General features: G+C 35.5%; 1 protein-coding gene across 1 annotated transcript; it reads right to left on the reverse strand.

Moving 5' to 3' along the window:
* Nucleotides 1-475: 475 nt before the first annotated feature.
* Nucleotides 476-13,193, reverse strand: LOC140140855 (heat shock 70 kDa protein IV-like). Its single transcript, XM_072162602.1, has 2 exons — nucleotides 13,141-13,193; nucleotides 476-3,815 (listed from the first exon to the last, which is right to left on the reverse strand). The coding sequence occupies exons 1-2, from the start codon at nucleotides 13,191-13,193 to the stop codon at nucleotides 2,093-2,095; spliced, it is 1,776 nt and encodes a 591-aa protein (XP_072018703.1). The 3' UTR covers nucleotides 476-2,092.
* Nucleotides 13,194-17,741: the final 4,548 nt, after the last annotated feature.

The following is a 17,741-nucleotide window of genomic DNA, read 5'->3' on the forward strand; positions in this document are numbered from 1 at the left end:
ATATCAGTATCTTGGAGTGGCAAGGGGATGGGTGGGAGAGGGAAGTTCCCAATGGTCAAGTCTGAACGGGAGATTGAATACGTAATTTTCTATACGAATTGAATACGTAACTGCGGGTTTGTCAGAGACACACTTGCATCCTGATGGGACCAAGCTCAATGAAACTGCACAAGCAAGCATGCTGTCCTATTTTATTGTGAAAAAAGCCAATTTATTCAATGCTGACCGCCACATTATTTTTAGTACCGGGCACGTAAATCTTGTATTGTAAACTTTTGATTTAGTCCTATAAAATAAATCTTCAGGTTCAGGCAGTCCTATATCAGTATCTTGGAGTGGCAAGGGGATGGGTGGGAGAGGGAAGTTCCCAATGGTCAAGTCTGAACGGGAGATTGAATACGTAATTTTCCTGGGCAAAAGTCTGGTTTGGTTTATTGTATTCAAGAAAATAAACAAAAACAAAGCAATTCTTTTAACAAAATTAATATTCAAGTTTTATTACACAATCCTGAGAGGTTACATATCATTACCATACTTAGATGCCGGGTAATTAACAAACTTTTGTGTTATTTCATATTAAATCAATGAGACATTTAGCAAATATTCTCCAATATTTACAACTTGAGGCCCGGTATGTCTTCATCATGTATCCGAATTACTGAACCAAAGATGCTTTAGAATATACTGAACATTGCCAAAACTGTTTTATAAGAACACAACAGACTTGTTATTCAGTCATTACAATTTGAGTCACTGATTGAAAAGTTTACTTGATTCATTTCTAATTAAATCATCAAGTGCTGTGAATTAAAATATACATTCAGGTCAAGAATTGAGCCACAACTCTATTCAAGTTTAAGTAACAAGTTATTGATTGTTATTTATTTATTTATTCATTTATTTATTTTCGGAACTACAAGTCATGAACAACAAAGCTCTGTACCGGGTATATGAAAACAAGGTTGATAGTTTAATTATTACCAGGTAATTGAATGCACTTTTATAATGTAACTTTGTTTTCAATAATTTAAAACTACATTATTGCAAATTTGAGCATATTTTCCAGCTAGCATTATTTTTATTAACTTTTTAATCAATTTATGTATTTAGTCATTCACACACTTCATATTGTTACAATTTGTTCCTTGGAGACAAGGAAAATGATATTCATTTAAATGTTGATTTTGAGATATTGGTAAAGAAAGTGTTTTTAAAATTCTTTTGTTTAATATTGTTTTCAGCGATTGATAAATTGATGTAACTTCACAAAGAAAAGTCATATCAACAGTTGTTGAAAGCTCTAAATGTCCTCTTTGTAAACATATGTAAAACTAATTTTTGACCAGGGTCGACATGTGACTAATTCCTTTTGTTCATGTAACATATCAGAATTGAAAATTTGGGTTTAAAAAACATTTTACAGAATTAACAAGTTCAACATTTGCGCTTACATTGACATAATATAATAATAATAATAATAATAATAATAATAATAATAATAATAATAATAGCGACAAGGCATATATCCACTCAATTAAGAGTGTTCAAGGCACTAAAGCAAAAACAAAAACTGAACAAAAGATAAAGAAAACTGGAAGTAAAATAAGAAACATAACTTAAGAATTACAGAATGTCTCTGACATAAGATGAGTTTTTAACAACTTTTTAAACATAGTTATACATTTTTAGCAGTTCTAATATAAATAGGCAGTTCATTCCATAGACATGGAGCTGCGATTGCAAATGGCAAATGATCTACCAAATTAGTACAGACCACTATGTTCGTATTTATATTACAATACATTTTTGGTTGATAGTTGCTTACAAATGTATACAACAAAAGTACAAGTACACAGATCCTTTACAAACAAATTTGAACATGGCTGACTTAGTTCTGTTGTGTTATTTAAGTGATTATTGAACTGGCAACGTAAATCCATCATTTTTTTCTCTAAATGCTTTTGAAATATTTGATATTTGTGTTCGACTGTTTGTTATTTATTTTATACCAGAGAAGATGAGAATAGAAAGCTAGCCATGGATTTACATAACATCATACATGTATGTAAATTACAATAAAAAGTCCATTAAATTAATCCACTTCTTCTACTGTTGGACCTTGCTGCGATTGACTGCCTGCATTAGTTCCTCCTGTGTTCCCACCATGGAGTTTACTCATGACTGGAGAGCATACCTTCTGCAGATCCTCCAATTTCTGCACAAACTCCTCTTTATCTGCCAGTGAGTTATTGTCCAACCAGGAAATGGCTTCCTTGACAGCATTAAAGACTGTTTCTTTGTCAGAGTCCGAGAGTTTGCCTTCTACGTTGGTATCATTAATGGCTGACTGTACTCCAAATGCATAACTTTCAAGGCTGTTTCTGGCTGCAATTCTTTCTCTGTGTGTATCATCTTCTGCTTTGTATTGCTCAGCCTCATTCACCATACGCTCAATGTCTTCTTTAGACAGTCTACCTTTATCATTGGTGATCGTGATCTTATTGCTGCGTCCGGTGCTCTGATCTTTGGCAGAGACATTCATTATGCCGTTAGCATCAATATCAAAAGTGACTTCGATCTTTGGTACACCACGAGGTGCTGGTGGTATACCAGCCAGTTCAAAGACACCCAGTTTGTTGTTGTCTTTGGTCATAGCACGCTCTCCTTCGTAGACTTGAATGGACACTCCTGATTGGTTGTCCGAGTATGTGGTGAATTCTTGAGAAGTCTTGGTAGGAATACGAGTGTTGCGTTCAATAAGTTTGGTCATGACACCACCAGCTGTTTCAATACCAAGAGACAATGGGGCCACATCTACCAGCAAGACATCCTTCACTTCAGCACTGTCATCTCCTGAGAGGATTGCTGCTTGGACAGCTGCTCCATACGCTACTGCTTCATCAGGGTTGATGGACTTGTTCAATTCTCTGCCATTCAGGAAATCTTGCAACATTTTCTGAACCTTTGGAATGCGAGTTGAGCCTCCGACAAGAACAACTTCATCAATCTTGTTCTTGTCCAATTTTGCATCCAGAAGAGCGCGTTCTACTGGCTGCAAGCACTGTCGGAAGAGATCAGAGCAAAGGTCTTCAAATCGTGCCCGTGTGATGCTTGTGTAGAAATCCATACCGTCAAATAATGAGTCTACTTCAATGTTAGCTTGTGTGGTACTTGAGAGAGTGCGTTTGGCTCTTTCTGCGGCAGTGCGAAGTCTACGCATGGCTCTCTTATTTGTGGTCATGTCCTTCTTGAACTTTCTTTTGAATTCAGTAGCAAAATGATTGACAAGTCTGTTATCAAAGTCTTCACCTCCCAGATGGGTGTCTCCAGCAGTAGATTTCACTTCAAAGATGCCATCATCAATGGTCAACACTGACACATCAAATGTGCCACCTCCCAAGTCAAAGATGAGGACATTCTTCTCACCTCTCAGTTTTTTATCAAGTCCATAAGCAAGAGCTGCTGCTGTTGGTTCATTGATGATACGTAGTACATTGAGTCCAGCGATAACACCAGCATCCTTGGTGGCCTGTCTCTGTGAATCATTGAAGTATGCTGGTACAGTGATGACTGCATCTGTGACTTTTCCTCCAAGATATGCTTCAGCCGTCTCTTTCATCTTGGTCAATACCATAGAGCTGATCTCTTCTGGTGCAAAAGTTTTCTCTTCTCCCAAGTACTCTGCTTGCATGACTGGTTTACTTCCTCTGTTGACAACTTTGAATGGCCAGTGTTTCATGTCTGACTGAACAGTTTGGTCATCAAACTTGCGTCCTATCAGTCGCTTGGCATCGAAGATGGTGTTCTTAGGATTCCTGTATATGACAAATAAAAAACAAAAGAAATCAATTTATAGTGCCATATTTGAAAAAATTTAAACATTGATAATCTTAAAGATTGCAATTTCTGTAAATACTAGTAATAGTATATGGTTCAAGTTTTTAAATGTTACTTTAAAAAGAACTGTTAATTGTATGAAAGATCAGAATTTAATGTAACTAGTGTCTCACCATTTTTGCTTTTTATCACTTATACATCGAATGATTTACTAAACAGTATTTACCATCAACCAACACAGGTTGTCATTTGATAGTTTTTATGAACCTAACAACACTTGTTTATGTTCTGTTGAAATATGAATGAATATACAATGTAGGTTTGTCCATTTCATAAAAATCTGAACAGAGTGTTATATACGTAGTGTTCCCTCACTGGTTTCCAGTATCAATTAATTGGCAGTCGCATGTATACACAAAGTTTGAATCTCAGACTCAATCAATAATGATGATAATGTGCAAAAAAGAATAGATTCTTATCAAATTATGCACTGTTTTAATTTCAAGCCAAATGAATTAGAAAAACAGAGAAAATGGCTATTTTACTCTAGTAGAACCTATATTCATCATTAACATCAATGCATGTATTAACTCGCTGATCATTATTGAGCAGAGTTTTATGCAGGGGATGTAAGACGTACAAAGATGAATAGCGATATAAGCAAAATTCATGCATCAATGAACAATGATACTTACACATTAAAGCACCTTTACTTTAGGCTTTATAGTCTTTCAGTTCAACATTCACATACCGTAGTCATTTAGTAGGTATCACAGGGAAACCTCGGTTAACACATTTGTTAGTCAGTCAAAATGGCCTAAACTGGCAATACAAATTTACATTGAAATTAAAAAGAAGCTTTTTAAGAAGGAAACCTTCATAAATATGTTGTCTATACTTCACTTGACCCAAATATATGATTTTTTTTGGTGATTGGTATACTTTGGAATACATTGTTTTAAAACTTGAAAAACAAAAAGCAAGATAAATTATTATACTTTTATAAATGTTTATGTGTGTTTGTGACATTATATTGCGACTGGCGATACCCAATTAAAATGAACAAAAGCGCATTTAGCATCGGTAAAAGGCCGCTGATATGAAACCTTGAAAATAATGAATAATGAATAATGAAATAGTTGCCTGCATTATGAGCTGAAAAAAATGGGACGCTAAACTCAACATCAAGTTTCAATAGCCTTAACTTGTAAACAAACAATTTCAGTCGCAAGTCAGTAAGTTTATTTCGTTCACGTAAAGTGGCTACACGCTGTGTAGTAGTCTATTATGTTTATTCTCAAGTTCGGTGAGTTTTCTCCGCTTCGTCTCAACCAGTTTCTGTCGAATCGAATTATGAATGAATGCATTTTGCACTAGATTTTTATACAGTTTTTGCATCTATTTCGGGAATTTCGTGTCATTTTCCAGAAAGCTCGCAGTCTCGAATATTCCAGCGAGCTCGTCTTCCAGAATTTTCGCGGTGATTCGAAATGTCGCCCTCTTGTTTTAGTAATGGTAATAACTACCAATTGGTATCTTAGCAAATAGAGATGACATGAACGAACTGAACAGGAACTGAACTGAACTGAGCGAACGACTGATTTTTCTTTTAATAAAAATTATTTTTTGAAAGTTTTTTTTTTTTTTTTCATTTTTATTCCCTGTACTTGGATCTGGTGGTGGGAGAAAAACATGTGTACAAATAATGGCCTGCCTATCCACCAGATTATCCACCAGACCCCTTCAATGTAAAGTCAATTAGTATTCAATACATAGCATCAAATAAATGTATCAAAAAGTGTGTGAATACAATTATCATGATGATTGAGCTATTTAGTGCAGGTTTTTTTGTTATGTTTTTGATCGGACAAAAACGAAACAAAGACAAAACAAAAATACAATACACAAACATCAGACAACTCTCACACTCACCCCCACAAGAAAAGTCAAACAATCAATAATCTTGGGTATGTCATTTTTGAAAGATTTTAATATTTACCCAAACAAAATGCTGAAATAATATTAGTAGGCTATAAGTATTATAGTCCAGTCAAAGTGGGTTTTGATTCACCACTAATTGCAACAGAATTTTTTTCACTCCTATGAATGTCAGAGATGTCCCTGAAAAGAATAAAAAAAGTATACTAAAATATACTTGGTGGAAAGGTAGTTTTTGGCAGGAAAAGGTCATACAGGGGTCAAATTTCAAAATCGCTCCAATCATTTTAAAAACTATACCAAATTATTCCTCTAGTCATAAGGATTCAGAAAAAATATAGTTTGCCATATCTATGATGTACGGTTCTTGAGTTATAACCAAAAAGGTCAAAGGTCAAATGTTGAGTTCAACAAAGGTCAAAAAACTAAAAATTGTCTGATTTTAACCAAAATGGTCTCAAATTGTTCGGCTTGCACACATAATTCATTTAAAGAATATTTGCACTGTTTAGGTTGTTTAATTACATGCGTAACATCGAAAACTAGGTCGGGGTCAATAGAGTTCAATGGTCAATGACCTCTTTTACCCTGCTACCTAGGTAACGAAACATCCAAGATATGGCAAACTATTCTTATTTTGGAGCGTTTTTAAAGGACGAACACATTGAGACCATTTTCAAAGAGATCGGAGCATTTTTTCGAAGTTGACCCACGTGGAGCCCAAAATTTGACCTTTGACCTTTTTGCTTATAACTTGAGAATGGTACATCACAGATATGACAAACTATACTTTTTCTGAATCCTTAAGACTAGAGGAATGCTTTGGTATAGTTTTTAAAAAGATTAAAGCAATTTTGAAATTTGACCCCTGTATGACCTTTTCCCGCCTTTTCCACCAAGTATATTTTAGTATATTTTTGGTATGATGTTCAGTGGACATCTCTAAAATGTATAAAAGTGAAAAACATTCTGTTGCAATTAGTGATGGGTGACACCACTAATTTGTTTAGATTGACTGGACTATTATTATTGTTCTGTCCTTAAGCTGAAATAATGATTTAAGGGATGGGTTTATATGTGTGTAAATGGAGGAGAAATGGGAGGATTTTGGCATGTTTGCTGTGATTGTTTGCCTAGCAATATTGATCACAAGTACACAATTGATGGTGCATATCAAGGACCAAACTCTATAGTTTTATATTTGAGCACGATCACTTCTGTAAGGTCATGGGAAATTATGTAAATCGGCTTTTATATTTGATGTTGCATATCGGCTCACGCACTTTTTTTTTTTTGTACCCAGTATTTCACAAAGTCCCTGTACTCTGATGACCCTATGACTTTTTGCTGGTATGTTGAGCACTTTAAACAATTAATTATAGTACTTACCTCCTACTTTAGGAACATGCATATGCCTTAATGTTTGTCGACCATGTCAACAACCCAGTGTAGTTTTACATGGTTGGAAAAGTCTATTTCCTTTCGCTATTTTGCCAATCATAATTCATAAATTGTCCAACTTTTTTGACAAAAAAGAGTTTTGCAACTATTCTGCCAGCAAGGAAACACAAATTTATGTGTATCCAGTGCGTCCTTTACGTTTAAATAGTTCAGTTTATTGTCAAGTTGTGCCTCTATACGCCATATTTACGGAATTGATGATACGAGCTGATACGGAATTTTTGAACCCAAATTTCTTGAAATATACATTACCTTTTTAACTTCTCGCCACGAAAGTGGATTCATAAGAAGGTCAAATACAAGCATTCCATTATGGCTGGTATCATCATCTCGATTGGTGTCTTGTGTTAGTATTATTCCATATTTTGCTGGTAGAAGTTCAATGAAACCCTCCATAATTCACGACTTCGTCACTTGTGTTATAAACTCGATGTGTTTACTATATTGTCGCTCGGGTCCGCGACTAATCGCAGGCACCGGTCTATCATTAGCTATTCTATACACGTTTCAATAGCCTTATTGTGATGTGTGGGAGTTTTAAAAGCCGAGCCATGAACAAAATATAATGCGAGCACCCGGGGGGCATCAACTTTAGAGGTGACGGTATGTGCCTGTCAATATATTCCCCTCTTTTGAAGCCGACTATACCCGATGACCAGGCACCTTCAGTTTTCAAAATATTATACCCAATGACCCCTTTTTCATTTTGATTGTACATAATGACCCTTTTTTTATTAAAAAAAACCCAACGTTTTGTACTGATATGCGCCTACTTCGCGACGCTTGTAGGCACATATACCCATCAATTCTAAAGTTGAGTGCCCCGGGGCGAGCGCATACTGCGGGCCAATGAACAATGAGATAGTGGCTTTTCTGATATAGCTTTGAGGAACTGTTGAAGTATAAATCAGCCAACGAGTAGGTGTGTCCAAATTGCACATCTTGAATTGAGACCAAGACATGCTGTTATTTCAATTGTTATACCGTTCCGGTTGGTTTATTACCTACCATTGCCTACGAGATGCAGTTCTAAGGTGACAGAGGGACAGGTCTGCAATTCGATTCCACAACCATTCATACCTTTCATCTGGTTTATTGTATTATCGTGCGAATTGCTCCGTGGTACCTTACGGGTACCTGAATTTTATTTGAATGAAGATGACTCTGTCATGCTCGACGTCATATTGCATAATTTCTATACAGTATATGCAATAAACCAACCAGAACAGTATAACAATTGAAATAATAGGCAGTTCTAAGATAGGTTAAGAAGAATATAACGTCACAATTCTGTATTATTATTCAAGGTTGTAACGTGTGTCTATATGCTGTCATGTAGGCCTACCTGGCAACAGACACGCCCCCGGTACAAACAGATGAAATTTGTAGAAAAGCGTGATTATGACAAAAAACATTAAAAAATGATACTTTGAGGTATTGTTTTTTTAATTTTTGTATGGCAGATCATACATACACATGTGCTGAGGTCAAAAAGGTAAAAATTTTGTTTTTGACCCCTGACTCATCTGTCATTCCAAACAACCCCTTAAAGTGCAGAAACCTAAAGAAGAAACCCACAGGCTATTTTGGTCGTTAAAACACGGAGTTCCCGACGGAGTCTACGGTATAGATTAGGATTTATAAAACAACAACTTTTTGCTGAACCATGAAATGGTATCAGCCTATATCATGTGTGTATCTTACTTAATTCCTTACTTTGGTATAAAATGGGTATATCTCAAAATGCCACTAAGGTACCGGTATGACCCGCAAGTGGTGCCAAATGAAAGAGTGAGAGAGAAAAAAGGAATATAATAAAAATATTTTCACAGGGGTGGCACTCGTAATAAGCCCTGGGTCAATATTCATGGGTCCTTTTTATATCTTAAAATACCAAGAAGGTATGTACCCCGAGTGGTGTCAAATGAAAGAGAACAATGTAAAGAATATAATAGAAATAATTTCCCCACCGGAGGTCACACTACTCATGAGACCCGGGTCAACATTCCTATGTTGGGTCCTTTTCATATCTCGAAATGCTAAGAAGGTGTGACCTGCATGAGTGGTGTCACAAATGAAAGACAAAAAAGTAAAAAATATAATTAAAATAATTTCCCAATCGGAGGTGACAATCCTCAAAAGACCTGGGTCAATATTCATAATTGTGGGTCCTTTTCATATCAAATTTACTGCCAAGAGTACGACCCCCATTTGGTGTCAAATCAAAGTGAAAAAAATACAGAATATATAATTAAAATAATTTCCCCACCGGGGGTGGTACTCCTTATAAGACTTAAGTCAATTATTCCTATTTTGGGTCCTTTTCACATTATTCCATTTAAGTGTAACTTGGGACATGTGTAAACATTATATAGGCCTATAAAGATATATGCCAACAATTCTGATTTGAAAAAAAGACCTTATTTAAAAAAGAGTAGGCTACATTAGGCCTAATCCACACCAGGATGATGTAATGGGGACTCAACTTAAGAGGTTACCATGGTTACGGGACAAGCAGGAGTTATTAATTATAGACATCGTATCCGGAATCCCGGCATCGGATAGGCCTATACCGCGGAAATTATGATTTACATCGTTATATTAACTGCCATATTTTCATAGATTTATGGTTCATTATGGTGTCAAAGAAAAATTTCATTGATATCGAAAAACACATCAATTCAACATAAAGCTACTGGGTCTATAAAACAATAGAAAATGTCGTAATACTACTGCCCTGAAATGGATTTGATATACGGTGCTAACATGATTCTAAAATATGAACTCGTTCAGAATAAAATGATATCACCGGTATAGTACCGGTAGCACTTGTGTGTGGATCCAGTATCTCTCCCCTCATCTTAGACAGGAAAAATTGGCGATTTTATCCTTTCCGACTCCAAGGAATACGGACCCCTGGCACTCCTTTTTTGTGGCTCCCTCTACGGAGGGGCCACATATAGGCATGTACTTTGTGAAAAGCTTCTAATTTCACTCTTGCTAGATTTACTCCTTAATTGTTTTGCTAAAATTATGCCCAGCTCAGAAATAAAACCACAATATGCTAGGATTTTATTTTATTATTGTTTTCTGATATGCACGGGATAAAATGATGTGTGTATATTCTTTGTTTAAAATACAAAATTAATGGACTTATAAAACACCAAATAACCCGTGACCTTTGTATGGTTTAAACCAGTTTACCGCCTCTTAGAACCCGATAGACGGTGACATTTGACCATTCTAATTATGTATGTTTTGAACATGTTTGCACATGAACTAGTTGTTTACAGTGTGAAGAATCTACAACATGCTCATCTATCAGGGCACAGTTCTTTAACCCCAATACATTTGTGCATTCATTGAATGACCTTTGAAAATGTGAGTACAAAACTCATACTTTGCAACTTAAGGTCAAATTTTGCACTATGATTGTTTAATTGAGGTTATTGATAATATGCCACTGGAATGAGGCCATTGTGGTCCATAGTGATTGCACGCGGTGCACCTAATCCTTAAACCAACACCAATTAATTATAGTTGACCAACACAACCACTGACCAATCATGAAATCACTAATTGGTTTATGACTTTATGTGCTTGAATCGACTGCTAACTGATTGTGACCAAAGATATTAGAAGCTCAGTATCTTTGTGGTGACTATCTCTGATAAAAAACATTAATTAACGAAAATCAGTTCTGGTCAGCAGAGAAAGGAATAAATTCGGAAGACATGACTGTGTTGAAGGTCAGAAGTGTATTTGCAAAAATAATATTCATTGTAATGCCTAACTGCTGGGAAGGGTTCCTAGCAAGGTTAAGTGATAGAAACCCCACTGGCTATTTTGTCTGTTTAAAATAGAGTTCTATGACGTAATTTTGTTATTTATTAATTAATTTTTAGCAGAATTAATAACATAAAAATGGGCTGTGCCCGTTTCATGAAGAATAACGATCGATCTTACCCTTGATTTAACAGGCCTGTCAATTTCTTGGTATTGTTTGATATGAAAGGAGGGTATGATTGTTTTGTATTAGTTTAAGTATTTCCTAGCCTCTCTTAGCCACATGGTTGGCTACAAAAGACACAGAGTATACCTTAGGATAAACTGGCATGAGTGCGCCGACCCCAAGTTTTCAACATTTCAGGATTGTTTCTGGACGGAGGTCGGGTGAAAAACGAAATTACGTTTACATGACTTTGTCGAAATTCGTCGTGTGACAAGAATGAGTGTATAGATGACTAGGGGAAGCTTACTTATTTGTGTCTTCTAGTTATCCATCATATACCCTAGGCCCTGCATAACGAAATTCAACAATATTCAATATCCAAAGCAATATCCTCACTACAATAGGCTCCCAAAACAGAACTCCGACCCCACGTAATCGCAAATTGACACGAAAGCTTCATTCCATGAAGCATTTCTCTCGTATTTGATCATCTTCTACTCTTCCCTAAAAAAATCATTATAATACCAAATCTAATCACCATGGAATTCACCATATCCCGCCCAGCTCACATTGGGCGCCACATTCCTTTTTTAAAGGAATTTTTATTTTGGTACGGTGTGCCACTTGGGGTATAGAGCCAGAAAAAGGGAGGTATTGGTCGCGAAAAACAATGAAAATCAATCCTTTCTACTGTGTATTCAATCGAAAAAGATTCCTCATATACTTTAATCGCTAAAAGAGTGAGAATCACTCATTTTGATTTAAATAAAAAATGATTGAAAATTAAACTGTTCAACAGAACAATATAGTCAAAAACGATTTGTCCCCAATGGCAAAATATTGAAAAATAGATCCTTTTGATTGAATATTCAATCAGACAATTGAAGAGAGTACAGAGGCCATATAAAAAAAGATTTTCGTGCGACCTTGTCATTTCTGAACGGTGACTTGGGTTGAAAATGACTGATTTTTAATATTTTTAATGTTAGGCCTACACCAAAAATGTCATTATTGAAATAGCGATAACTTTGAAAGTAAATCACGTATGAACTTCGCAATTTGCTGTGGAGAATATTATGAAGACACATGTTAAAAATGCATTATTTTTGTGATTTTGTAAACTTTTGACCCAAAAAAGAAAAAAGTTAATGACGAAATTATTTTTTTTATATAAAAAGTATATCAATAATATACCAATAATATTGATATAAATGTTTCTATCATAAAAGTCACCATGATTATGAACTACGACCTTGAAAATCATGGGCACACAACAAAATGCAATTTTTGGCTGATTTGCTAAATTCAAGTTCAAGTGACGTCCGAGTGACGTCACTGTCCATTATTCTGTTGATGCGGTTTTAAGATCAGTTTTGCATAGGCCCTATTTCATGAACCAATTTGATTTTTTTTTGATATCACATTGCACACGTACAAACTTTTCAGAACCCAAAACATGTTTTTTGACTGGTTTACACACGTGAGAGTGTTTTTGTAAAAAAAGGGCCTAAAATTTCCGGCGGCGAGTGGCATGATAGAGAGAGACGGCAAAACTGCTCAGCCGTATGGCACTTTCCACACAATCGGAACACGGAAGTAAATCGGGACCGAATTTCGCAGCCCGTGATCACTGGTACGCGTCGTTCAATTTGCACACTGAGTGATCGGAGCCTAACCAACACGGCGGATTTAAAACCGTCACAGCGATTCTCACCCAGTAGGCCTGATCAAATTTTACTGTAGGCCCCTATTTAATTAATTTGAAGGTTTTGTGGGGTTCATTATCGAACCCCAACGGTTTTAGCCCCTTGTATTTATATTATTTAGTAACATAGGCCTACTTGTTTGTGATATTTTAAGCGTTTTAAAAATTTCAAAATAATCCCATTCAATTACACGGCTGACAAATGCAATTGACTGAAATCAGAGAATGCACGGCGTTCACCACTGACCTGGAAAATTTAATGATTGTGACAATTCTAGCGAGCTCGTCGCACACCGACATGGCTAATAATTACGGTACTTTGTCAGCAGAGATACTAAAATCAACACCCGGGATCGATACACGTGAATGTACTATGCATGAGTTTGATATGAGACGAAATTCTTTGGATACCGGGGTAGAAAATGATGAATATCTCCCGTAAATGATTTCGTATAAAGAAACCAGATATGGTTCCTTGCACTTGAATATACGAGGGGCAGTCAGTATGTTTTAAGAGTTGACTCGTGACATCATATGTAGATTGTTTTCATGGCATTTCTCAATGATTACATAAACACTGTACCTTTGTCTTTCAAACAACACATGTAAAAAATTATATCATACATATGATTACGTAACAGCATTAGCATAAAATCAATATACTAGGGACACTGCCAAATCACGCAAAAAGGCGGGCCTTTTAAATTACAGAAAAAACATGTGTTTACAATGTCCGAAAACAGCAGAAGTACATGGCTAGTTTTGGGCATGAATAAACACTAGGTCCTCCGTTTGCATTTGGTAAAATATGAGACTTGCCATTAAAGTTTTGTGGAAATGGGACGTCTGGAAACTTCAACAACCTTAGGGCTTGAATGGAAGCAAAATTATTCTGCAAAAATGGCGAAAATGAAAAAGCAGTTATTACAAATGACATTAATTATCTCCAAAATGAAACAGACTAAAATATAATGACTGGTCACGTGTGAGAGCTGGTACTTAGTGCGATGATAACTGGTGCAAATGAAACAACAATCTGCGCATGCGCAGGTGGGATGACCGATACAACATGGTGGAAATGCACGAAAATGGCTAAATTCCATGTAAATAGGGCCTAAATTATTACAAAATGCTATGAAAATTGTAATTTAAATATTCATATGAATTTTTATGGATGATCTCAACCTGAAATGAACAGAAAAGTTTTAAAATAAATTTCTCATTCAAACGATGGCTCTCTCTTTATACCACTACTTTTTGTATAAATGTAACAATGGTACAATAACAGTTATATTTTAATCACGGATTCAAATATTTTCTAGGGAGACTCTCGTTTAAATGTTTGGAGATTAGTCAACAGAACTGGCAAAACAATTTAAATTTCCACGTTTGCTATTTTTGGCAATATCAAGATTTTTAAAGAAAGAAAAGCCTTGTTTTTGTCAAAAATAAGACATATTTGACCATGCATTTTAAATAAACTAAAACATTTACAGCTCAACAAACATAGTTTAATGAACTGGTAGTTTGTGTTCTATTACTGTTCCAAAAGGCAGCATTCTCCATTCTTTAATTCCCGAGAAAATATAGAAAATACAACAATACCTCACTTAACAAAAACGCCTCAATTTCACCAGGTGACTCTAGACCATTGATTTTATGCTAATGCTGTTACGTAATCATGTGTGTGATAGAATTTTTACATGTGTTGTTTGAAAGACAAAGGTACAGTGTTTATGAAATCATTGAGAAATGCCATGAAAACGATCCACAAATGACGTCACGAGTCAACTCTTAAAACATACTGACTGCCCCTCGTATATTTTGAACAGATATGATAGTCGTTAGCTTGCGTCTTGAGAAAGAAGCTTGCGTCTTGAGTCAAAAACTGACAATAATTCTGATTTAGGCTATATGTGCCGAATTATATAGCGCGGCAGTGTATAGGCCAATCGTGGAGGTAGTCTAAAAGCATATGACCTATGGCGTACCCGCTCGACTCACACACAGCGAGGTCAGTCACCGGCCTAATCGGGGCTATTGTCAGTAGCCTTAGTCAGATGTCCTTCGGCTCATTATGCGACTCAAAACTATTAAACAGGTCGATACAAAATGGCCATGCGTGGCGGTGGATTCAACCTACCATGGCGATTTCTGCCATGAAGATATCGGGGCGATGACACTGTGCGTCGTCTCTGAGAATTTTCGCGATGATTCAAAATGTCGCCCTCTTGTGAAATAGTAACAACTACCTGATTTGGTATCTTAGCAAATAAATAACACTAAAAAAAATTATAAAAAACAAACAAACTTAGTCTAACTGATCTTTTAAATAAGATTTCATTTTCATTTTATTTTGTTTCAACGTCTGCTTTTTTTAAGAATGCTTGAAATTATTCACATTTGAAGAATATCTGCGTCTTCATATAGATATCACCACCAAAACGATTCTAATATCAATTTCATCAGAGCTGTCTTCAGTAGATAGCAAAAACTCACCAATTAAATACAAGCCTATTACAAATAGAAAATGACGTAACACTATACACTGCCTGAAATTTCAATTTGATCGTAGGTAGTACCACTATGCTTAGGCATTATTAATCTTGTATTATAGTCGGGGTTGGAAACAATATAGGTACGGTATGGTTAGGAACTTTGTGTCATTTTAAATCACTTAGGCGACAAATTTTTTTAATTTTTTTTTTACAAAATATGTTTGCAATTTTTTTTTTCAGATTTGTCAGATGTTGGTGAAATTTTAGGGCAATTTAACAAAACACCTGACCGGCCGACTCTAAAGGCCGACCCCTTATGGTCATATTGTAAATTGCTCAATTAAAGTAGTGTAGCCAGGACTTTTTCTTACGGGGTCGGGGGGCAAGGGGGAAAGACAACAGGGGGGGTGAACGAAAATTGTTAAAAAAGTACAAAAAGACATAAAAATATATTTCAATATTTTAATGTTTAAAACGTTAGGGGGTGGGGGTGGGCAAGACTTCTCGAGGGCGGAGGGAGGGGTATGTTCCCCCTTTGCCCCTGGTAACGCCACTGCTCACTACATTCCACGTCAGGACATGACAGAGAATCGTAAACAGCAAAATATTGCACCCAAAAATTCCAGGTTCACATCATACAGCGACTATTATGGTTGTAGTAAATCGCGGTTTAAATCAATTGTTTGTTTAATCAGTGATTTTGAATTTTATTACTTTTGGACAATTCAAAGCTGTTATGTTAAATAATCACCTATTTTTGAAGCTAATTCATATTTAAATATATGGGCCATAGGTCTACATTTTGGCATTTTGTAAGTACCAATATTTGGATTACCTCCTCTTTATTAAACAATATTATTATCCTATTTTGCCAAATGAAACGTAGCTAAATCGTAATCCTTTAGTTAGTTCTAATTGCCAAATGAAAGTCACATTTGAATAGTTGTGCAATTTGAGGGACAGCATGATTGTAGTCACAAAATTCAAAAAGCTTTGCAGTACATATCCACGAAAAAGCATTTTCCCAAAATTTCAGTTGATTCCGATTTTGCGTTTGCGAGTTATGCATGATTATGTGTATTACACTGCTCCATAGACAATGCGTTGTAATTTCGTTCTGGTGCACCAGAACGAAATTCAAATTTCGCGATATCTTTGCTAAACGAATTAATCTGCAAGAAATATTTTGTACATAAACATTATGTAGCCAGAGTATTCCAGTAACATAAAAATCTCAACTTTTTTTTAGAAAAGTGGGGGGGATGAGGCTGTGGATCACGAAATGCCCTTTTAAGGGATCTAGAATGAGCGTTTATGGCGTTTCGACAGTATTTTTGTGGGACATGAGAGCACCTCAGACGTATCAAATTGCATTCTGAATACGAAGCAGGTCTTTCTGATATCAAATAATTTTCATTTTTTGAAATTCACGATATAATACAAATTTTATGACAAATTATCAAAATTTGATATTTTCAAATTTTTGATATATAACAGTCCTCGAAGTAAATTTTATAAATCTAATGATATAATTATTCTTAAAGTGTATGTAGCTGGGAGGAAAAGCCGACGATCAATTGAAAATTTTGACCTTTTATATTGAAGATATGGATTTTTTCCTCAAAAAGACCTAATTTTTTTTTGGTGTTTTGGAAAAAAAAATCCATATCTTCAATACGAAAAGTCAAAAGTTTCAATTGATCGTCGGCTTTTCATCTCACCTACATATAAGTATAAATCATCAGATTTAGAAATTTTACTTCGAGTACTGTTAAATATCAAAATATCAATTTTTAATCATTTGCCATAAAATGTGTATTACATTGCGAATTTCAAAAATCAAAATTATTTGATATCAGAAGGCCATTCTTCGTATTCAGAATGTAATTCGATATGTCTGATGTGCTCTAATGTCCCACAATAAATACTGTCCAAACATTCATACCCCAGCCCTTAAGATTTCGGAAAGAAAATATTTTTCTTTGTTTTCGGTTGTTTTAGGAAATCTTTAATTGCCCATATCTTTAGAACTGGTTGTTCAATTTCGATGAGGTTTTCAACGAAATGCAGCTTTGAAAATGTTTTTTTTTATGGGGGGGGGGGGCTAATATATTTTTGTTCGGATACTAGGACATTTGCCAATTTCAGACTATTTTAGCCCCAGATCAACATGAATTTTTGCTATTTGAATGCGTGTAAGGCACAGAAAATTTTCCAATTTTGGCCTATTTTAGCCAAAACATCCTGTTATTGGGGATTAAAAGAAAAATGCATAGGGCAATTATTTTTTAGGGCCCTGGACCCGGTCCCATCTGGCCCAATGGTAAATCCGGCCCTGCTCTCCATTATC

Source organism: Amphiura filiformis, chromosome 2, assembly GCF_039555335.1.
Source record: "Amphiura filiformis chromosome 2, Afil_fr2py, whole genome shotgun sequence".
In the NCBI taxonomy this organism is placed as follows: Eukaryota; Metazoa; Echinodermata; class Ophiuroidea; order Amphilepidida; family Amphiuridae; genus Amphiura; species Amphiura filiformis.